At 50.5% G+C, this 23,366-nt stretch overlaps 4 protein-coding genes across 4 annotated transcripts; 2 read left to right on the top strand and 2 right to left on the bottom strand.

The window, feature by feature from the left end:
• Positions 1-23: 23 nt before the first annotated feature.
• B0J16DRAFT_378105 (uncharacterized protein) lies at positions 24-5,827 on the top strand (the record flags this gene model as incomplete). The annotated part of the gene is made up of 2 exons (XM_046130896.1): positions 24-506; positions 557-5,827. The coding sequence occupies 2 exons, from the start codon at positions 24-26 to the stop codon at positions 5,825-5,827; spliced, it is 5,754 nt and encodes a 1,917-aa protein (XP_045989299.1).
• A 3,580-nt stretch (positions 5,828-9,407) lies between these two features.
• Positions 9,408-11,921, top strand: B0J16DRAFT_25224 (major facilitator superfamily domain-containing protein). The gene is made up of 2 exons (XM_046123107.1): positions 9,408-10,021; positions 10,106-11,921. The coding sequence occupies exons 1-2, from the start codon at positions 9,509-9,511 to the stop codon at positions 11,597-11,599; spliced, it is 2,007 nt and encodes a 668-aa protein (XP_045989298.1). The 5' UTR covers positions 9,408-9,508; the 3' UTR covers positions 11,600-11,921.
• B0J16DRAFT_25075 (uncharacterized protein) lies at positions 11,921-16,014 on the bottom strand. Its single transcript, XM_046123099.1, has 5 exons — positions 15,672-16,014; positions 15,470-15,565; positions 14,746-15,386; positions 14,562-14,685; positions 11,921-14,509 (listed from the first exon to the last, which is right to left on the bottom strand). The coding sequence occupies exons 1-5, from the start codon at positions 15,892-15,894 to the stop codon at positions 12,243-12,245; spliced, it is 3,351 nt and encodes a 1,116-aa protein (XP_045989297.1). The 5' UTR covers positions 15,895-16,014; the 3' UTR covers positions 11,921-12,242.
• Positions 16,015-20,621: 4,607 nt separating this feature from the next.
• On the bottom strand, positions 20,622-22,540 carry B0J16DRAFT_25043 (kinase-like domain-containing protein). The gene is made up of 2 exons (XM_046123096.1): positions 21,319-22,540; positions 20,622-21,262 (listed from the first exon to the last, which is right to left on the bottom strand). Exons 1-2 carry the CDS (start codon positions 22,096-22,098, stop codon positions 20,765-20,767), a joined length of 1,278 nt encoding a protein of 425 aa, XP_045989296.1. The 5' UTR covers positions 22,099-22,540; the 3' UTR covers positions 20,622-20,764.
• Positions 22,541-23,366: the final 826 nt, after the last annotated feature.

Raw genomic sequence — 23,366 nt, 5'->3', positions numbered from 1 at the left:
GCGGCTCACATCTTCGAGATACCATGGACTCTCCGTCCGGCGCCACATTGGCGCCCCCAGCAGTTGCCTCTTTGAGGGCACAGCAAACAACTGCCATGGAGAGGTCCTTGAGCCAGGACATTCGAGAGGAACGTGAGGAGCTTCGCGAAGCCGCCGAACAGACTCTCAATACCATCGTCGACCTCAACCTCGATGGAACCATTAAATGGGTCAGTCCCTCCTGGACAGACGTCGTGGGCACCCAATTCGAGACTGTCAACGGCCTCCCTATTTCAGACTTGATAGTCAGCGATAACAAGAACGTCTTTACCGAAGTTGTCGAATCCATGAAGAAGGATGATTCTCGAAGTCATCGAGTTCGATTTACTGTCCAACTTGGACCCCTCTCGAAACTATTACCCATTGACGACCTTGAACAAGACCCCGAAAACAAGCCATCACATGTTGTGGACCTCGAAGCCCAGGGAATCATGGTTTATGACAGTGTTTCCGGTGGCGAGAGCCATGTAAGAGTCCTGAACCTTGGCCGTGTATACAGTACTGACATTCTTCACAGACAATGTGGATGATTCGTCCGTGGATTGCTCCACGAGAGATCAAGATCGATTTGCCCAACGTCATTGTCGATTCTCTAGGCTCTGGCGCCGAGGTTTTGGCAAGCTATCTGACCCAACTCGCTGAAAGCGGGCTCGACGAACCCGAACAACTTGAACCTCCACCGCCTGTCCTCTGCCGGATTTGCGAGCGTCAAATTCCCCGGTGGTGGTTTGAGAAGCATACTGAATTGTGTCTGCAAGAACATCGGGCTGAAATGGATGTTCAAATGGCCCAAGAAAACTTGACTGAACATCGCCACTCGATTGTTAGGGTCCTCGATGCCTTGGAGGCTCGAAAGAGTCGATCTCTAGCTGGCGACCAAACCCCCGTCCCCGTTGCCGAGTACAAGGGCTTGCCCATTGGACCGCCGCCGTCGACTCAGTCATCCCCCGGCAGCTCATTGCCTCGATCGAGGGAACGTTCTGGAGGATTTGGGCATACTAGGGCGCGCTCGTTCGCTATTCGTCGACCACAAGCTCGAATCGTGGAGTTGCTGATGGATCTTTGCGACACCGCTATCGAAGTCAGTACTCCTGCTATCAAGGAGTCTACAACACAGCAAAACAACGGAGAATTCAGAACGCAATCACCGCAGTCCGAATCACGAATATCACAGGTTCTACAATGGCAGTCGCCGAGTACAAACACTCTGGAACAAGAACAAGGCTTGGCTTTACTCTGTGCTGATACGGAGAAGGTTGCCAGGACCAAAGTCGATGCAGTTTTTCGTCACAGAAAGATCATCGAATATGCCGAACGTATTCGTATCGAGCTCGCATGTCTTGTTCAAGACTGCATTGACGACGCTCTGAGGAAGGCGGCTCGCATAGCCAATGGCGAGCTTACCGACTCGACAGAAGAAGAAAGGCTGAACTCCGAGTATGAACAGTGCGATTCATGCGACGAGGCTATTGGAGCTGACGAAGATGTTCCCCCGGAACCCCTGTTACCAGAGCCTCAGCAAGTTGAGCAACGTGACAGCGAAAGCTTTGCGGAGCCTCTTAATAGTCCATCCGTCTTGGCCACAGCTCTCCGTCAGATGAACCTGTCCGAGAACCGAGATCGGTCACGACCAACCTCCTTCGTGGCTTCTACTAGATCTAGCAGTCCAAAAGAGTGCCCGACACCCCGATCGCACTTTGGTGGGCAGAGCAACTTAGGAATCCAAGCACGCGACACACGTCGAGATTCCATCTATATGGAAGCTGATTTTATGGACAGCGAAGGCAGCTTCCGGTCTTCTTCAGTTGCATCTCGCAATGCCCCAAGGACCGAGTCGCCTATTTCAGAGTTTGGAGACCTCCGACGTGCTGCTAGTACAAGGAGACGTCACCGAAGAAGTCTTATTTTGCCTGGCGCTTCATCACCTCACCGCCAGGAGTCGCCTTCCCGACCAGGACAGCCATCATCTCCCTTACGAATCAAAGCCAGAGGGTTTCCGATGCCACAAGAGGGTGTCATTTCGCCAGAGGCATCTCCTATGCTTCCCGGGAGTGATTTTAGCTCGCCTGCTGCACATAGCCACAGACACCACCGTCGACAGTCGTCGGCTGCCATTTCTGACTTTGTCATGAAGCCGCCTCCATCCCCTCGTCTGGGTGGTAACCAAGCTCCTCCACAACCCCGACCAACCCAGCCATCGATCAAAGATTTCGAGATTATCAAGCCTATCAGCAAAGGCGCGTTTGGCAGCGTTTATCTGTCAAAGAAAAAGTCCACCGGAGAGTACTTTGCAATCAAAGTGCTCAAAAAAGCTGATATGGTAGCCAAGAACCAAGTTGGCAACGTCAAGGCAGAGCGCGCCATCATGATGTGGCAAGGAGAAAGTGATTTTGTCGCCAAGCTCTACTGGACATTCTCAAGTAAAGATTACCTCTATCTGGTCATGGAATACTTGAACGGTGGTGACTGCGCTTCCCTCATCAAGGTCCTTGGAGGACTTCCTGAGGAATGGGTAAAGAAGTATCTTGGCGAGGTTGTCTTGGGCGTCGAACATCTTCACAGCCGCGGCATTATTCATCGTGACTTAAAGCCTGACAATCTTCTTATTGACCAGAAGGGCCACCTAAAGCTCACGGATTTTGGTCTTTCTCGGCTGGGTTTGGTTGGCCGACAGAAGCGCGCATTAAACAGCGAGGTTACAGACGGAACGCCAGATTTACTCAAGCAAGGCCCTTTTGCTCGGTCTGCATCTATTGCTTCTTCGAGATCAGCCTCACTTGATCTGCATGGCCATACTCAGTCACCTAGCCAGACTCCTCAAATGACTCCCGAGGTCGGCAGCTTAGCTCAGCCGTCTTATTTCAGCCTCGGCCAGGAACCTCGTCGAGTGTCAGGCACCCATCGAAGCGATAGCGGTGGTAGCGAAACCTTGGCTCGGATGGTTACGAACTTTTCCTTGAACGATGTTGAGACGGCGTCTCAAGCTAATAGTATCAAGTCGCCGTTGGATGAGGATGCGATTGCTCAGGGCTCACCAGACTTGCCCATGAGCGTCAGCTCAAGGATTAGTATGGACAGCCATGCCAGAAGCTCTCTACCACTTTCCAATATGATGCCTCCACCAATGGCCCTGTTTAACCCGGAGGATACAAACCGACGTTTTGTAGGCACTCCTGACTACCTGGCCCCTGAAACCATCAAAGGCGATAAGCAAGACGAGACTAGCGATTGGTGGTCTGTTGGCTGCATTCTGTTCGAATTTCTCTATGGAATCCCTCCCTTTCACGCTGGTGAGGCGGAGCATGTTTTCGAAAACATCCTTGCCCGCAAGATTCAATGGCCAGATGAGAATGAGTGCGAACCGATATCCGAGGAGGCTAAAGACTTAATCAATAAGCTACTATGCATGGAACCTCACCAGCGACTGGGTTCTAATCGGGAAGACAAGTTTTCATCCGGAGGCGAAGAAATTCGCAATCACCCTTGGTTTCAGGATGTCAACTGGGACACGTTGTTGGAAGATGAAGCTCAGTTTGTACCACAACCCGAAAATCCTGAAGACACGGAATATTTCGATGCTAGGGGAGCAGTCTTGCAGTCCTTTGCAGAGGAAATGGAGGACCAGGCGTCTCCTCAGTCTTCTGCAGCTGGTTCTGAATATGCTGAACGGCCGCACGATGCCCTGTCTCGAGTTCGCTCGCAGGTCAATTCCATAAATCGGAAACTCATGCCGTTGCACATCCCACCGCATGTCCGAGATCTGAAGTCGAGACGTCTAAGCGAGCCAGTCGCGATGGATGATTTTGGCTCTTTTTCGTTCAAGAACCTTCCCGTGCTGGAAAAGGCCAACAAGGACGTCATTCAAAAGTTGAGAGCCGAGGCGTTAGCTGCGCAAAGTAAAGGAACCTCTACTAGCCCTGGAGCAGCAAGCAACGTCGTGTCACCTGGACCATCTCTGGAGGGCAGCCCTGTACTATCGCATCCTGTTTCCCGAACTATATCTAACGCAAAAGCGACGAACCGAGCACAGTCGCCTTCTGGCTTTGGCCACGCAAGCGCATCCCCCAGTCGGGCCTCTCAGCCTTCGTCGCCACTACTTGTGTCCTTTGTTGCTGGTCAAGGAGCCGAGGGACGACGTAAAGCATCAAGTAACTCCTCCAGCCTGTCGCATCAATCGACCGCTGCAACTTTGCAGCCAAGCTCAGCGTTTGAGATACCCAAGGTGCCACCAAGCCTACAGAAGGCTGCCACCACCGTTGCAGCATCGTCTCCTGTACAGACTCGCAGCGCAGCGCCGCCGCCTTTGTCCTTGTCGCCTTCAAAGACCATATCAACCCCAAGACAGTCCAGCAATTCATCTGCAGGTCGTTCGAGGTCACTCACTGTGGGCTCGCAATCCCAAGATGGCAGCCCCGTTGCATCTGACATAATGCATCACCACCGGAATAGGAGAAGTCAAGTCTTTGACATGTCCCCATCCTCGTCAGATAACGAAGGCGAGAAGCACAATGCTCTTCTCCGGGTGCAGAGACGCAGACAGAGCTCAAGACGGCTTTCGCAAATCGCTTTTGACGAAGGACCTACTTTCCGGCCACTGGATGTGCTGATATGTGAGGACCATCCGGTGTCTCGCATGGTAATGGAAAAGCTGCTGGAGAAGTTAAGATGCCGCACGATTTCCGTACCCAACGGATCCGAAGCTGTCCGGTATTCTATGAGTGAGATCAAGTTTGATGTCATTTTCCTCGAATATCAGCTTCCTCAAATCAATGGGGCTGATGTAGCACGGATGATCCGCGAGACAAAAAACGCCAATTCTCACACTCCTATCGTGGCTATCACGGCTTATTTGAAGGAGCTCCAGGCACCGCACTACTTTGACTCGCTGATCGAGAAGCCTATCAGTTCCTCGAAGCTCACCGAGGTGCTGCAAGGCCTATGTCGATGGCGACCTGAGTCACCGGGACATCCATCAGGTATGCCGCGGCCGGTTCCAATGGGAATTCGCAAGGCCAACTCACGCCTTGAAGATAGTCCCACATCGGGCTCGTCCATCTTCGCTGGTCGTTTAGGCACTGCGATGATGTCCAGCCGGGAAGACTCGATATCTTCGTCTTTGTTCGGCGATTCAGAGTCAGTTACAACCGACGAGCTACCAGTTGTCGTAAGCCGCAAGGGCACGAACGAGTGGGACGAAGGGGGTTTGAACATCACGGACAACAATGATGCTCCCGAACCTACGAAAAAGGGGGTGCCTCACCTCGTGGCTCAACAATCAGCCCCGGCTCAGATGGAACACCGCTCCCGAGGCAATGACAAGGTGAAAGCAAAGCGTGAAGGCACCGAACAAAGAACGCTTGAAGGCACCGAATCAGCGGATGACGAGGATGAAGAGTTGGGAGGTGGCAGAGAAAAGCACCATGGACGGAATAGCCAGCAAATGTTGAGCAAAGCTGGTCTGCCCAGCTCCAAGCTTGGTATTGAGATGATGCGAGCGAACAGTCACGATAGCTTGACGGTGGGCTCAGAAAGCACGCCTGAAGCCGTGACGCAAGTTGTGACTACGCCCTCGAAGGAAATGGAAACTGGAGTTCTTGACGGTGAAATGGCCGTTGAAGCTACAGCACGTACGCCTCCCGAATCAGAATTGAAGATTGAGGATGTTACACCCAAGACTGATAAGGATGGGACTGATAGTGTAGACGCAACACCCCGGCCTATTGCCGTTGTGCGGGATGGTGCTGGCGGTGAAGATGAGGAAGCGACACCAAGACCGATTGGGAGATAACATTACCACTTAGTTGGGCGAATCCAGACAGCTGTTGGGTCCTTGCAAGCGAGAAGCTGCCTTGAAGGATACTGTTTATCGATTTTCTTTTTGTTTCCTTTTGAATTTTCTTTGTATCTAAATGCAGCGCGGCGTTTGAGCGAAGACAGCTGAGTCAAGTTGCACTGGGGATTGAGGCATCATATACGAGCAGCATTTAGCGGACATGTGTCTACGCGTGGGGAAAATGCCATTCGGCGAACAGACTGAACGTGGAATACTTCAGGCGGTCCACGACAACAGAGACTGAAGTTTCCTTGCCTTCGCCCTAGTTGTTCCGTTATTTCCTGGGATTTGAGCTATACAAACACAAGTGAAATATGGAGCTGAAGAGGGAAAATGAGAAAACAAGCTATTCAAGAACATATCGAATTCGCACCTGCCAAAGAGAAAGAAGATGCAGGAACTGTGACCGCTCAAATAAATATGTGCAAGGGGCTTGGAGCAATACAACAAATCCATCGATCCATATTTGTGGACTTTCATCCTCGCGATAATTTCACCAGTCTTCTACTCTTCGCTTAACATCATATTGTCCATGCTTTGTAGAAGTCTTACAACCTAGGATTCTTATGGATGACAGCAAAAATCGTCCTTACGTACATGGCTAGGCCTGTTGAGCAGTGGAGTGATGTTGTATGTCAAAAACCCAATATACAGCGTGTCTTTCGATATCTGAGGGTATGCACCAAATAGATGGCCTGTGAAGTCCGCTGCAAGTCACGTATGAAGTTGATATGTGCTAAAAATGAATATCCAAAGGCGGTGGGTTACCAGAGGTAAGAGACTCGTTGAGCGGATCAGTCTGCTCCAGACCAACAACAGAACTCGGAAGAAGGGAGGTCAAGGGTCTGCGACTCTGCGAGGAAAGATGCGGTCGATACAACTTAGAGAGCAAATCAGGAATCACTTGACCCCGGCTACAAATGTGTCAAAGGGACGGGCTGTGGAGGGGATTGGGGGTTGTTAGAGGGTTATCCACCATGATAATTAAGTTAGTATGCATATTTTTTATGGTTATTCATGGAATGGGGAGGGCTGGAGAGGATGAAGAGGGGTGTGGTGTGGTGTGAATTTGAATTGATGGATGATATTCTTGGAAACCAGAGTATGGCGTCAAACGCGGTGAGACTTGAGTGAGTTTTAGAGTTGATTTAGACATGTAGATCTCTTTACTGGTCATCAATCAATGATAGGAAAAACTTAATGTGGTTGGAAATGGCCAGCAAGACTGAGATGACAGCACACGATCAACTGCTAGATGCGGACGAGTAAGCTTTCGACGCAAAACTATGGTGGCTTTTTACGTGCATGTTAACAATCTACCTCTAGTCGAACAACATGAGCTGAGGGAGGGAGCGACTTGAAAGTCTAGCAGTGCAGCCTCAACAAGACTCTGTCTGTACGTAAATGTTGCAGGGTTCAGGTGGGATCGATGAGTCTAGAGAGAGAGCACAAGCGGGGTCAGACAGTGGGCGAGACCTTGTCTTTGCGCGTTTTGATTTTGCCGGCTGAAAAGAAGAAGGGAAAAAGTACCTAAACTAGACTGCCCGAGGCAGGCAGGTAGAGTGGAAAAGCAGCCATCGGACGATTACAGAAGTGGAATAAGGTAACATGGTAATACATGGTGTTGACGCGATAAAACATTATAAAACATCCATGACCAGATTAAGCTTTTCTCTAGCCTTTACTTTAAAAAAAGAAAAAGAATAGAAAAATTAAGATTCAAGAGCCCGAGTGAAACTTAGCATGTGAACCGAGCTGAGTGCAGGGTCTTTCGTTTCGTGTGGGAGAGGATAGTCTACAATAGCAATGGATGTCAATCTGTGTCAACCATCAATCGCATCACACGACTTCTTTCCGCATTTGGCGGATGTCGTTGGGAAAGGATCCACATCTACTGCCCCACCTTTTATCTCCTGCAGCGAATTTTTCTTGATTCTGCCCCGTTTAGGTTTAGAGCACCAATGCCGAGCCACGCACCTGCGGCTCCCGACAGCGCCGAGCCGGGAAATGGAAATAGCAGAAACGTAAGAGCTTGGCAAGACTGGGAAGGAAACAACGACACAACGACAACGAGACAAGCCGAATATCCGTGGAATTATGCATCATTAAAGTCAGACAATCTCCCGGTATCTCGAATTGGACACCGAGAGAAAGGAAATGGAGGGTAGGAAATAGAGTAACTGAAAAGGTTCCGTGATACAGTAAACAGGAAACGGGCCGCATTGTGGTGTGCGTAGAGACCTCGGCGGTCGAATTATCTCTCACCAAGAGGACCCAGAGATCCATTTTAGCTGAGGGTCAAGTCCCCTACAATGCCATGATGCGAATTTTCTAAGCAGAGATCGGCCTCTTTCTTACCAACGGTGTTGGCCGAAGCAAGGTCAGGCGGGTCTCGCAGATGCCGTTTTAGCCGAGTCGTTCCTACTATACTTCGAGTCAAGTCATTGGAGGTCCAGCCAGTGGAAGGTACAGTAAAGGTCGCTCGCGTGCACAACTGCCCTCAAAGGACGACAAATGAACGAACCCCAGGTTTTTCCATCTCCGAATTGGAACTGAGTCCAGCCTCTTGCGGGTCCGAGTCGAAAAACGTGCCTTTTCTGAAGCTTTGAATTTGTGAATGCGCCTGCCTTCAAATCTTATACTATAGTCTTACCGGACGGACCCAGCACCAAGACGTCATTGTTTTACAGTTTGTCACCAACCCGAGAATCTACAGTCATTGACTCTGGTCGCAGTTGGCCACTGATTTGGATCTTTTACCTCGTCCGTATCAGATGCAGCAAGTACATACAGTACATACAGTCTGTCGGGATCTGGCCTGGATCTCTCGGCGTTTGATGGACATGGACATTGTATACATCCGCTAGGCTAGGTAGGCCACCTACGACATGGGGACGGCGGATCAAATCATGCATGTCCCATCCAATGCCATGTCACCCACCCCTGACGTTTCTTACATAGTTCTAGAGCTAGAGCTAAACCGAGCTCTGCTCTGCTCTGGTCCCTGATGCAGAGAAACGACATACGGCAATGAATGGCAATGGCGAAGACGAGGCGGCGGCGACATGCTCTTTCGGTCAAGCAACGGATCGCGCACGGGAGCTATACACGCGCACGCCCTCCCAATCGACCCCAGAGATCGACTTTTGTCCACACGTTCTCCCACGAGGTTAATTTACGTCTTCTTACTGGTCGACTTTCTCTCACGATTATCGTCACTGTCGTTTTGGATATCCGAGCTCTAGTTGCTATACATATCATTCCTCATGTAGTTCAAATACTGCCCTTCCTCGCGCTCTCAAACCGTTGGAATTGCAATTCTGTTTCTCTCCCCAGAGTCAAAACAAGACATTTCCGAGTCTTGAATTCCTCAATTCTTTTCCCGCCCCATCAAAATTGGGCCCTCGGCTCTTCTTCTTTGCCTCCAGTATAAAACTTTTTTTCTCTGGTGGTTTGTGCTTTTCCCACTACTTGCGCCTCGCCTCGCCTGGGATCCAAGATACATACTTTCTTCAAACCTATAACTGCTTCCCTACAACAAAATTTTGTGCATAACTCAACTCCTGCACCTTTGATCAAGCATCATCAACAACACCACAACTTTTTCATCAAAGGCTCTTTACGCCTTTCGTCACAATGGTTCACCATAGACATCACGAGTCTACGGTGCCCGGCGAGGTCCCTGTTCCGCACGGTCCTGCAGACAGCGACTCTGAGCACATCTCAAACGAGCCTATCGCATATGCTACTGCCGATGAGCGCCGCATCTTCAGCCATGTAACACGCCCAGATGATTCCTACACCGAGGATGGCGTCTACTGGGCCGATCTGCCTTTGTCTCAACGCTACCGCTTCGTTTCAAAGGTTGACAACGATGCTGCCAAGGAAGAGGCCAGGACTGCTTGGTCAATGTTCAAGGAAGACCCTCTGTCGCCTTTGTCGTGGTACTTTCGCCATGCTGTCATTCCTGGTGCCGGTCTTGGTCTCGAGGGATATGTCCTCTTCTCTATCGGTAACCTTGAACCTCTTTTCAAGGCTGTCTGGCCTGATTGTTGGGGCAAGGAACCGACTACCTGCGCTCACAACTGGGTCGCCGCTGTGACATACCTCGAGATCATTGGTATCATGGTAGGCCAGGCTGTCGTTGGTGTAAGTCCCCCCCCCCGCCCCCCTTTTGTTTTTCCTTGGAGCTTCAAACGCTCTACCATATGATTTGATTCTGACACTTCACAGGTTATGGGTGATTGGGTTGGTCGACGATGGGGTCTCATTCAAGATGCCGCCATCATGTTTGTCGGTCTGCTCATGCTCACTGCTTCCTGGGGTCTTACTCTCCAGGGCTGGGTCATCTGCTACGCTTGGTCTCTTTTCTTCTACGGTTTCGGTGTTGGTGGCGAGTATCCTATCACAGCTACTTCGTCTCTCGAGGGCGTTTCTTCTGGTGGCAGAATTTCCACTCGCGAGGATCGTCTGCATCGTGGTCGTCGTGTTACTACGGCTTTCCTCATGCAGGGTTGGGGTCAGTTCGTCAACCAGGTTATTCTCATTGTTCTTCTCGCCATTTTCAACAACGGAAAGACCGCGCCCCCTTACAGCGCATCTGCTGCCCAGTACACCTTCCGTCTGTCCTTTGCGTTTCCCGCCATTGGTACTCTTTGGCTCCTCTACTATCGTACCTACCGCATGCGCAGCGCAGGTAAGCAGCTCGCCGAGGCCAAGAAGCGCTCAAACGTCACTGGTTACGATATGAACGCCCTTCGACACTGCTTTACCAACTTCGGCGGTCGTCTTCTGGCTACCTCTGGCACTTGGTTCTGCAACGATGTCTTCTTCTACGGCAACAAGCTTTTCCAGGGTCAGTTTATCAAGGTCATCTCTCCCGATAGCAACTCTATCTTCACCACCTGGACCTGGAACCTTGTCAACATCACCGTCTCCCTGGCCGGTTACTACCTCGCTTCTCTTCTGATTGATAACAAGATGTACGGCCGCAAGATGATGCAGCAGGTTGGCTTCTTCATGTGCTTCCTGATGTTCGTCATTCCCGCCTTCAAGTACGACTACTACACTAGCCCGGCTGGAATTCACTCCTTCCAGGCCATGTACTTCATCTCGTCTTTCTTCAACCAGTTTGGCCCCAACTCGGTCACTTTCCTCGTCGCCGGTGAGGTATTCCCTACGCCCATTCGCGCTACAGCTCACGGTTTCTCCGCCTGCATTGGCAAGTCTGGCGCTCTTCTCGCCTCCGTTCTCTACAACTACATCGATGACCAGACCAAGTTCTACATCGTCCCTTGGTTCGGCCTTGCTGGCATGCTTCTCACATGGGTTTTCCTCCCTGACACCACTGGCCTCGATCTTAAGGAGCAAGAACGTCGCTGGTACTACATTCGTGATGGCAAGGAGAGCGAGTACCACGGCGTTGCTGTCAACCCTATCCATTTGTCTCTCTGGGAGCGTCTCCGAGGTCTTGGCAAGAACTACGACCCCGAGGCTGACTGGCAGGCAAAGGTTCAGGACATGCGCACCGAGTGGGAGCTTGTCCAAGCCAACCGTGGCCCCAAGGAAACCGAAGGTGCTATGCCTGAGGACGGCGAGTTCTCTGCTGAGATCCATGAGTTTTTCAAGCGCTCTAGCCCCAAGCACATTGGTCGCCGAGACGAATCTCTCATGGTAGACTCGATCAACGAGAAAACAGCAGCGCCCTCTGATTCCAACTCGAAATGAAAACCTCTTCTTTACTGATGCCATTGGCAATGCATCATGACTACATATCATATTGGAGCGAACGGCTGGTAGCATGGGTTTGGCGTTTAGGGTGTTCCAATACATTCTTAGTTTTCATGGGAGATTTCAAAGCTTCCTCTGTATCACTTTGATACAGAACGGCCGGCAGGTTGTTCGCTGTGAAAGGCCATGCAACCGAAAAATAAAAAGTCTTTATGCCTAGCAAAATATCTACCCTAACTTAATATCACTTTTTGAACAACAATTATGAAAGGCTTCTTTATGATTTATCTGAGCGATATTATGCTTGACGTTCGCTCAGTCTCTTTAACTGCTCGTTGTGATATACTATATGCCTAATCAAAGGATGTGATCATAATACAAAATGACAAAACCACGGCGAGTGCCGTCAAAACTTTGGTGGTATCTAGAATCGAAATGTGGTTCCCCGTGCGCCAGGCACATGGTCTTTATATAATGCTGAATTTGACAAAGGGAATAAAGTTATAAAAGAAGAAGTGGTATAAAGGTCGCTTCCTGTCCTATTTCCTCAAAGATAACCGAATCCGTCTCCTTCGCGTAATTACTCCCGTGAGGCGCCAGTGGTCCTGTCGTATTAAAAAGCCTGTTCCATGGTTTGATGTCATTGCGGCGACCCCTGCAAACGGGGTTGTTGGCTTGATGTACTTGCAGATGGCACAATGACACCCAGTACGCAGTCATCAAGATGTTCATAGAAATCTTGAGCGGTACTGAACCCGTTTTTACATATGGAGCACCGTGCCTTTGTGCCTACCGGATCATCGCCTCCGGGCAGTCGGTGGCCACTGCTATGGCCTGTCTGATCAACCTGGTGAGCAGCAGTCAAGTGTCGCTTGAAGACATCCGCGCGCGTGAATACTTTCTCGAACGGACTCCCGACTCCAGGGCAGAATGGGCACACCATAGATCCTCGATAGTGAGTAAGGGCGTGGCGGTTCTTATCGTACTTGCGGGCGAACCCTTTCGTATGGTACTCGCATGTTACAATCGGGCACTTTTCGGGTCTCTCCTCCTGGTGTGTGAGCATATGAGAGGCCAAGTCACGGAATTCACGACCACAGTCAGGATGAGGACATCTCGTTCGGTTTTCGGCGGGTCTTCGAGACGGGCTGGCACGTTCGATCGGTATTGATTGCTCAATAGAATTTGAAGAGAGAAGCGGCCCCAGTACTGTAGCAGGCGATTGTGCGTCGGGGATCATAGGAGCTTGATGCGACATCGAGTCTCGATAATTGGCCGGCGAGGGAAATTCGTCTATGTCGTCTTCCCCGCTGGAGATGTGTTCGTCGGGCACGTCAACTGATTGGCGTACTTCTCGCATCCAATCCTTCAAAACACTCATAGATGGCCAATCACCACTGGCCTTGCCCACTCGATGTGGTCGGAAATGCGCACGACGAAGATGCGCAGCGGCGTTGTAGTATGCCCCATAACGCTTCTGTGCCAGGCATGCTTTACACCTCGACAAAGGTATGACCGGCTGCGGTGAAGAAGGTATAAGATTTTTTGGCTCTTTGCAAACCCATCTTTTGACCGTGGCTGAATGTTTGGCATCTATATGGCGACGTAGCTCATGGTCACCACGAAAGCCGTCCGGATGTTCGTTGCATTTGTCGCAGTATACACGTCGTAAAGATGTCCTTCGCGAGGATGACTTTAGTCTCGATGGAGAAATCGGTTCAGCCCCTGAAGGTCGCCTCGACTCTGGGTGAGGGGACATGTCATCGCTTATTGTGTGCCTGCGAGCGCGTCCTGCAATTTCGCCTGGCAGCGCGAATTGGCCTGGTAGAGAGAAATCCGAACGCATTCCAGGGATTGTGTATTGTGACGATGAGCCTGTCAAGCCGATTGGCGGCGGATGCTTCGAAAAGGGTTGTCTGGATATACTGTCCAACTGCGCTGTTGATAAGGCCCTTGAGCTTCTAGGGCCAAAGGAATGTCTCCCAGGCATAACAAAACCATTAAATCCATAATTAGGAGTTTCTCCTGCACCAAGGTTCATGAGAAAGTCGATGCTCGAGAAAAGATGCCTCGGGGGCCAGTGATCGTGTCTGACGACTCGAGCGATGCTGCGGACGATGGGATCGTCTGATTCCGAGCCGTTCAACAGAGGGTCGTTCGAAGTGGCGAAGAGAGAGACTAACGCCTGATACACACTGCGGATTACTTGGTCAGGACGTTCCGTCGGTGTTGTACTGGCTTGTGAAGGGTCGGTTCCCTGGAAAGACCAAGCAAGGTCAACCAAAATTGTATCCACAGTACTGAAAATGCAAAGCGAGATAAACACTCCTAGCCATTGTCTAACACCCATAGTTGGCAAGTTCGAGGCCGCGAAGTCCAACGAGACTAGATAACGCCGTGTGCATTCCCTCAACAGCACATTTCGTTCAGTCGAGGGACGACTATCAATGGGAGTCTGAGGAGGGAAACTGGTCTCGATTCGTAGCAGGGGTTTCGGTTGGGATGCGTCGTAAAATACAATCTCGCGTAGTAGTTGTTTTGCACGGAAAAGAGCGGGATGTATCGTTTGTTCTTCTTCTCGCGACATAGAAAGTTGACCGCTGAGACTCAGTAACTCAAGAAGGTCGAATGCAACACCTCGAAAGCTCGGACTAGAAGCAATGAGCTGCAGCACAGGTGGCGGAGCTCCGGGATCGTGATAACCTGGCCCTAGTGGTTGATTAACACGTTCACTTAGACCAGGCTCCCCGTCTTGCCACCAGAACGTATCTTGGAAGTCAACTCTCCAAGCCGGTCTCGTGACAGCTGAGAGAGCAGGGTTTTGGGCCAATATTTTATCATTAATGCTTCCTCGCCGAGGATTAGAGGGCGTTAATGGTGTTTGAGGTTGCGACCAAGCAAACGACCCTACACAGAAGTTAGCAAAAAAGCAACCACATTAGTGAAAGATTCCTCGTACCTTGAAGCAGAACATCCACCAGTGAAGTGACAGATCCACGATAACATCCAAGGACACTCCAATGCAACTCCGACTCGGATGAAGATGTTCCCGAGCAGCGGGCACATGGGTTGTTTGCGTCACACTGTGATAGTAAGCACCTGGCTTGTCCCGCAAGGTAGCTGGTCAGGATAGGAGTACTTACTGGCCTGTTCGAGGCTCGACACCGGAGACAAGGATCATTGTTGCGGAGAAGCTTCAGTTCGCCTATAGATTTTAGACGATCGTGTCCCACACGAGCTCTTTTTAAAGGGGGCAATTGGGGGTCAGATGTCGTTTCTTCACTGCCTCGGGGCAGCACAGGTTTGGGATCCGAAAAGGAAAAGCTCGAACCATGGTCCCTTCTCGTTGTCGCCGTGGAGGCGGTTGATGGCGTCGGAAAGGGAAGAGGAGGTAGATTGGCCGTCACAAGTGCGGCAGGCGCATGAATAGGTGGTAATCGATCCCGAGGCAAAGGCCCAGCGCCTTTCCCTGGGAGTTCGGAGGTGTTTGAAGAGCCCTCGGCTTGCGTGAATGGTCCCGAATCACTCGTACTTTTTGACGAGTGTAACCGAAGGTGATGGTCGCGTTCAAGTTGGGTTGAGAATCCGTAAATATAATGAACGCATTGTTCATGCGAACATTTAAAAGAGGCCCTCGAGGGGCTGTGTGCTGAATTAGAATCGGTTAGAGGTAAAGAGCGAGTTACTCGATCATGATGCGCGAGGTGATGATCGAGCCATGATGGATATCCTTGTGGTGGTGGAAACGGAGGTGAGTTTTTTAAAGTGCGGGCAACATCCATATCTATGATGTTAGCTTTAATTCTTGTAAATGTAGACTAGAAGTGCAAGATGTATGCATCTTGCAAGACTCGGTCATTAACTTACTCTGTTGCCTACATGCAGACTCAAGGCATTCGCAACGATACTGAAGAGCCCGGGCTTCTTCAGCTTGAGAAAGGGAGGGGATATGCGACGAAATGCCTACAATACAAGATAATCAGATTAGACCTTAAAACGGTGACCAAAAGTGCAACAAAACAGGATTGGTGTTGAAGGCGCTCCGAGAGAGAGGCGGGACTAAACGTACCGTAACGTTCGACAAGATTCTCGAGGGTACGGAGTTTGTGCCGCAGCATATCGACCTCGAGAGCGGCATTGAGAGTGACATTTTGGCCTTGCTGATTTGGTGATGGTGCAACTGGCTCCGACCCAGTGCCAACATCAAAGTGAGGTCGCTGACGTTGGCCGGCAAGTTCAAGATGGGACTCCGGGTCGGATAGGCCCCGTGGAGTGTAGTCATCCCGGCTCATATCTAGACCAGATCATCTCATCTCGTCCAGAGTCGACGTTTCAATGAGTTTCTGTTGTATCGGCTTGATGAGATACTGAGCATGACTGGTCGCTTTCCCAAGAAGTTCGCTGGCCGGTTACTGCTCGCATATGCCAGTAGCCATTTGTCGGTGGTACACAGCAGAAGGTGGGCAACCGTCGCCCGATGCAGGAGGCGGACAGGAAGAGTTGAGTTGAAAAGAAGAATCAACGAAACGAGAGATGAGGCCCCCCGGACAGGCAATATCAAAAATCGATCCGGAGGCTCTCGTGGAGATGTTAGAAATCAAGACGAATGAACGAGCCAAGATTTATCAGAGGGCACGAGCGCACGACATTGCATTGTGCTGGGCCCTCACCCCCCATGGCCCCGGCCATGTGTGAGAGGCACAGCTAGGGAGTGAGGGCAAAGAGTGAGCAAGGTGGGGCAGAGCTCCCCCGTCGCGGCAGATTTGGAGATAGTGCCGACAACGATGCGGTGCGGGCTCTGGGTCTGGATCCGGCTGGAGCCCGCAATAGACCAGGTATGAACTGCGGGTTGCAAGGGCACCTCTGGGTACAGTAGGTACAGTACAGCACCTTGGATAGGTTGCTGGACCTTGGTATGGAGGTGCTTGTATGCCCCAGGACAACACAAGCTGTAGAGTGAGAAAGGGCCGTGTTACTTGACTTGAATTGACACCGTATTTCGGTGGCAACATTCCATGATTCAACACAGTATGTATACAAGCATGTCAGTGTCGATGGAGGTATTCTTGGACATGAATTCAATGACAGACAGCGGGGGACTACCCACCAACCGGGTCCTGGCAAGAGCCACGAGCCCAGGCATGAGGGCGATTCCAGCACCGCAACCCTGCGCGAGCTGTTCGTCCCGTTCGCCCTGCTGGCCCAGCTCGCCCCCTCGTCCTCACGCTACGCTCCATCACAGACAGTGACTCTGTCATGGTAGCCTTGTCGAGGTATTAGCCCGTCTCGGCCGTAACCCTGTCACGGAAGGTGGTCAAGATATATGGTAACCATGCAAGAGCGTTTGCTGATGAGAGGGCCAAAAGCTGAGCATGGTCTAGCTCTGGTTCTGGCACCGCCATATCACCCGCTGCATTTCTTGATGCCATTGTTTTACTACGAATAAAGTAGAAAGGCTGCAGGAACTGAGACCAAGTGGGTGTAGCTTAAGCCGTTGCTGTGGCTGTGTACATGCAGCAATTGCTCTTGTCATGACAGGCAAGGTGCATACACACACCACACACACGTTGGTCCCTAGCGCTGGTACTGTCTTTGTTTGATATTGCTTCTCATAGTCAAATCGCAGCGCCATGTCTTGTCGCAACGTGGACAGCCTCAGTACGCGCTTATCAGCCCTCCATTTCGTCTCGTCTCTCAACGAAGACACCCAGTGGGGCGGACATCGTCTGTCATTCTGGCGGTAAGAGTCTGAGAACTTTTGGCGAGGCAGCTGGGCCAAATTGCCAGGTAAGAGAACTCTTGTCTCTTCTGCTCTGATCTAGGCTTGGCTTGGCTGGGTTTGAGATTGTCCAAGGGAGAACGGTTACCAGGATAATGTGGCAAATGCGTCTAAAAAGTTCCGGCCGAAACCCTCGGGGTTGCTTAGCGTACCTAATCTGGCTCAGCAAACACGTCTAATAGAGCAAGCAAGGTCAGAAATGAGATGAACGCGGAACAAGAGCAAATATAACACGAGTGGTATTTGACGGCAAAGACAGCCGCCTAGCAGCAACGGCTGCTTCTGATGGTGTCACCCAGTTCGCCCCTGCTATCGTCAACGCTCCCGCGACTTTGAAGCTTGTGCTGTAAGGTGTGAATTGCTGTACTGTGCTGTGCTGTACTGCAATTCGGTAGCGTGTTTGTCTACTCTGCATTTTCTTTTTCTCTTTTTCTTTTTCTTTTTCTTTGCCTTTCTATACGGATATGTATTTCCAAAAACACGGTCTTTCCCTGCATATGAGTGATCGGCTACGACGTTGCGAGATCAAGGGAAATTTGGGTCTTCTTGGGGAGGATTGATTAAGTATTTCTTTGCCGAGATGACAAAGTCGAAGCTGAGAGGCGAGGGCTGAGGCGTCATGCCACATCCTTGGTAGGTAGGGCATAGTACTTACTGTACAGTGCTGTACATACCTAGGTATAGTAGGTGGCCGGGACAATTTTACCCAATTTCATGGTAATGAGCTGGACCGTGGTGCTGTAGAGAGGATAGTACATACAAAATTAGGTGAGTGAGATGGAGATGATGGATGCCACTAGCCTAGGAAGACCTGGGTAGCTAAGGCACCCTGACCCTGGCCCAAGCTCCTTTAGAGGTTGTCATAAATCAATCGGAACGGGAGGGGCCTGTCTTGGCCATCCCATCCATCATCCCCTTTGGTAACTGGTCTTATTTCTGCTTGTTCTCCCTCGCCAAGTCGTAAACATGGCATTATATACTTGACTGTGCACCAAGCTGGTGAATAGTGTGAAAGAATCCATTTTGGCTGTGGCAGGAGGGACAAGACTGCGGGCATGAAGTGAAGTAAAGTATTTCGTAAATCAAAGTGGATGTCAAAAGTCGATGTCGTTGTCGAGTCGAGTCGAGTCGAGCCGAGTCGAGTAAAGTCGAGTCAACTCGAGTCAAGTCGATGTCGAATTGATGTGGACTGACTGCTGAGTTCCATGACTGTGGATGTGGATGTGGATGTGGATGGCAAGAAATGGACCATGCTCCTTCCCGACTGGAACTCAAAGTTTTGAAACCAGCAGGAGCAGCCAATGGAAGGAACAACTTGTTGAACCCTGCACTGGGATGCTTGGATGCCCACATCAACGGTTCTTAGGCAGGTGCAGGGATGTTAGTGTTTAGCGGCCACGCGTGCATCGCAAGTGCAAGTGCAATCGAACGTGAGTGGAAAGTGCAGGGCAGGGAAAAGAGTCAGCCATGGAAGCCAAGACTAAGAGGACGAAGAATCCAAGTGAGAGGGGGGAAAAAGCAAGCCACAACCCAGCCCAGGGCAACGTCCAAGCGCCCCCGCTTCTTCAACCGTCCGTCGCAAAGCCACGAGTTTTGGAAATAACCCCGGCCGACCCTTCATCTCGTTGTTGTTCGAGGCTAAAAAGAAAGCCCATGTCTGATTTCTGGACTTATGCGACATATACTTACAGGTAACCTACCTTGCCGAGCTATCAATTAACTGACAGAGGTATCCGTACGGATACTACTCACAGAGGTAGTAATCACAGCTGGAAAATGGACTGCTGCACCTTATCTTATTACCGGACCTGTTCCTTGTCTCCCAGCTGGTCCGGAGGCTAGAGCCTAGAAGCCCAGAACAAACATGGGTCACGATCAAGCTCTTCAAGCTCATTCCCGGCCCAAGTTGGAGCAAATGAAAAGACCAGTATGGTTCTAGCTTGAATTAATCTCGATGACCTTGGATGTAACAAACTTGTAATCGTATACGTTCAATCCACGCAGGAAATCAGGACCGAGGTGCCATTGTGCATCAATCAATATCTACCTCGGTATTGGTACTAAAAGTACCAACCTCAGGTTAGTTATAGGCCAGTACAGTAGGTCTAGTAGGTTAGGTGAGTAGTCTGAGGAAGAGGCAACAAATAGACTTCCCAGCTCAGCAGTAGATATACACACATATGTACATACAGTACACGCAGGCATGCATGCATGCACGTTTTCTGCTTAACTGCCCCAGCTTGCCCCAGGCTCAATGTGACACTACGTCGTACCTTGCCTACTTATTTACCTTGCTACATGTCATGTACCTTTATCTCTCATCTCTCCTAAGCCAGCCACGTCTGCCTCTCTCCCACAAGCCACACCATACAGGTATATACCTTGCTGCTATACCCGACCAAGGCAAGGTAATGCACCGCAGACAGCCGCCTGTTCTCTCTAGCCATCTTAGGATAACGGACCGGTTGGTCGAGCGGGTGTGATGGACGCAAGATGCTGCTTCTGGTGATGCAGCTGTCCCTCGTGCTTTGGCCTGTGAGGGTGTCGCCGCCGACTGTGGTTGGGCAATTCCAATCATGCTCTCTTCTCCCTCCCGCTGGATTCAAGATACATGCATACAGTAAGGGAACTAACACGGTCCGATATGTCTCGGTAATGAGGATAGGCAAGGTGGAATCATGCGGTAGCCACTGCAACTTTACCATCTAACAACGACAATCTAAGTCAAAGTAAACAGTACCTGGGTTAACAAAGAAACGCCAACTCGTGCGTGAAGATTTGTGTCTATATTAAAAAGATCCAGTTACAATAATGGTGTAATTATGCTGGTCATGTAGACAAGACAACAGGTTATGTCCTGACCTGTCCACTTATCCAGCTGTCGTAGCTAGCCATAGCTCATGTTGAATGGCTTGATTCGTCCCTCTATATCATTCCCTATCCCGCAGCCGAGCTTTGGTTTTATGTCATCGTGGCCCAATAAACACGTAACAAAAACATGAAAGAGATTAGGCGTTGAGGCGTGACAAGCGCCGGAAATGGGCACGAGAAGTCGGGACCTGTCAAAGTGACAACAGACCAAGAATGGAGAGTACATGGGAAATGCGGGCGTGGGCCAGGAACGATAAGACCGCTTGCTGAAGATAGAACCCAAAACTGGATCCAGGGATGAAGGGAAAATCGCCTTCCCTGTAACCGTTTCCTGTTGTATCCGTTCCCATTTCCAGGCATTTACTCGGCTCCCCGCCCATATTAGCCGCTAACAGAATCACTCTCTCGTAGGCTGATCGAGGGTAAACGTCTGCCACTGACTCCAGTCCCTGGTTTCGATTGTCGCCATGCCATGTTGTGTGTCGTGCCCAGATAAGTCATGTGTGATTCATCTACTCGTTACGCCACCACGTCTTCTCCCTCAGTGGCATCTCCTGGCCTGTGGCTTTTCGGCTGCCATCTTCCTCGGCCTTGTATGCCCAGTATTCACCCAGACGCAACTCGGCATATTGGGCATAGTCGAAGTCAATCTTTGAGATAACGGCCTGAATTGATGACCAGATACCCCAGTAGAAACCTGGGACTCCTCGGTAGGCGTCGACCTCTGCCATAAGCTTGCGGACTTCCTCTTCCTCGTCAACTGCCTCGCCTGTTAATGCGAAATAGGCCTTGATGTACTCTTTCACAAAAGCAAGTCGCTGGTCCTGTCTAGGGACAGCTGCGTAGTCGCAATCGTATCCAGCCCACTCGGCAAAGTGGTTCGCCACGTCAAATGCGGCGGGCGAAGGAGTGGCATACTCATAGTCGATGAAGTCGACAGTAGGTGCCGTATCGTCTTCTTGGTGGATGATAACGTTGGCACATAGCAGGTCGCAATGTGCAAATACAAGCTACCAGATTCGTCAGCTATTTCATGCTACACAAGGTGTGGAGCTCATCAACATACCCCGTTCTTGCCAAGGCCAGGTCGTTGACTCAATTTCTGTACCATCACCTTCAACTCAGCCTGTAACAGAGCTTGCCTTTCCCTTTGAGCATCAGTATCAGTGGGCAAGGCAAAGATCCATTTCTGCATGGTCGTCCAGACGTTGGGCGGTGGCTTGCCAGGAGCAGTACTATCAATTTGTTCTTGACGGGACTTGTCGCTGTCTCCATTCACACAACCGTTGGCATGGCCGTTAATCTGGCCGTTGGTAGAACCATTACCATTTACGTGCTTCTCGTCCCGGGCGTGGTTGGGATCTGGTAAGCAAGGAACAGTCGCGTGCCAGTGTGCAAGACGTCGGGCAATGGCAGAGAGGATAAGAGGTTCACTGAGATCCTGGGCGCGAGCAGGCTTGCCCAGGATATAACGGTACATCATGCCATTTTTGAAACGAGCAAGCAACTGAGTAGCGAGACCATGCCTCATGAGTAGCTCATGGTTCTCGGCCTCACGTTCACGGTCAATGAGAACGGCGGTTCCATGACCATAGGCACGCAGCAGAATAGCATCTCTGTCAACATCAAGCTTTGACATGCCAGGACGGCGGTTGACGGCTTTTAAGAGAGTGTTGGTGATACCATCAGTGAAGCGCACAAAATCGACGTTTGAGTCTTCGCTAGCCCAATCCGGCATGAGGGTCAAGATGAGTTTGAGGGCCGAGTCGTGTGATTCATTGTTGTCGTAGGTCAAGTCCAAGAAAGGGACATGACCAAAATCGAGTTTGGTTGGTGAGGATGTCATGGTCACGCGAGCGCAATATGAATGAATGTGTGAAGAATAAAGGTAGGGTGGTGAAACCGTGAGGACAACAGGTACCTTTGTAGAATAGGTAGACGCTGAGGAGGGGGGCAAAATATGGAATGAAAGAGGGGATGCAGAGGCGAGAAGGTTGAGGCAGGACCTAGGTATGGTGGGGTCTCGACCAGCGGGTCTGAAAGGGAAGGAGAAGATAGACAAGCCAGGCGAGGAAAGTCGGTCTTGCTGTGCTGCAGGGAAGGATCTGTTTGAATTGACGATCAAACGAGGCCAAACCTCAAGGCTAAGTGTAAAAGATTTTACGGTGGTCGTAGAGGGAGAGCAAAGAAAAGAAGAAGAGAAGAAAAAAGGGTGCTTAGTTTCTCCCAGGGGTTCAGGGGCGGAATGGAAATCCGGGGACGTCCAACATAAGGCGGCGCCGGCGACGGTGGTAGTTGTGACAGTCAGGTCGTACCGCAAGACGGTGGAGAAAGGGGTACCGGAGGCTCAAGGAGGGGAGTTTCGGCCGGGAGAGAGACGGAGATGTCGGCGAGGACGGACAGAAAGATAAAGTGATTCTTTGAATACAACCGATAGTCTAGGTATTGCAGAGATGATAGAAGTAGACGATGGGTGGACGAGAGAAAGAAAGCACACGACCTGTTGCCCTTCCAGTCAAACGTAATTGGGTAGCCAGGTATAGCAAGCAAGCGAGCACCGTGCCTCAGCTCGTGTAGGCAGTAATAAGTAAATAAAATAATTAGTGTTGAGCTAAGGCAGACGGGACGAAGCGGTGTTGGCTGTGGAATGAAGAATGAATTGTGAGTGGGACAGTCGGCCTAGACCATTGGATCCATGAAGGAATTCGGTGCCGTTATCCGCCAGAGTTTTCAGATAATACGAATGTCGCGTGTCATGCGCAATACGAATGAATGGTTCGTGATGTTGTAAATAGGTAGTCTATGGAAATATGACATCAAGTAGGCAGCTTCCGTCCTGTACTGCAATCTGTGAATGGCGCTGCGCTTCAAAGGACTTCGTTAAAAAGTTCTTGGACCTGGAATCACATGTCCAAATATTAATTGATTGCTTGGGCTGGTTTGATTTGCCCCTAGAGGTAGGGTCCTCGACTAGACTATCCACTAAAATGGCACCTGTGACTGGATAAATAGAAAACACCTACAACAGTCGGTCGGTGAAAAGGGAAAGTCGATGTGAGAAAATGAGATGAGTTGAAAGAGAAATGAAATAATAATTTTATGTTGGATTTCATA

This window comes from Fusarium flagelliforme (assembly GCF_020744385.1).
Source record: "Fusarium flagelliforme strain FIESC 12 MPI-CAGE-AA-0113 chromosome Unknown B0J16scaffold_1, whole genome shotgun sequence".
NCBI classification, from domain to species: Eukaryota; Fungi; Ascomycota; class Sordariomycetes; order Hypocreales; family Nectriaceae; genus Fusarium; species Fusarium flagelliforme.
This window is presented reverse-complemented; position numbering and strand designations above follow the sequence as displayed.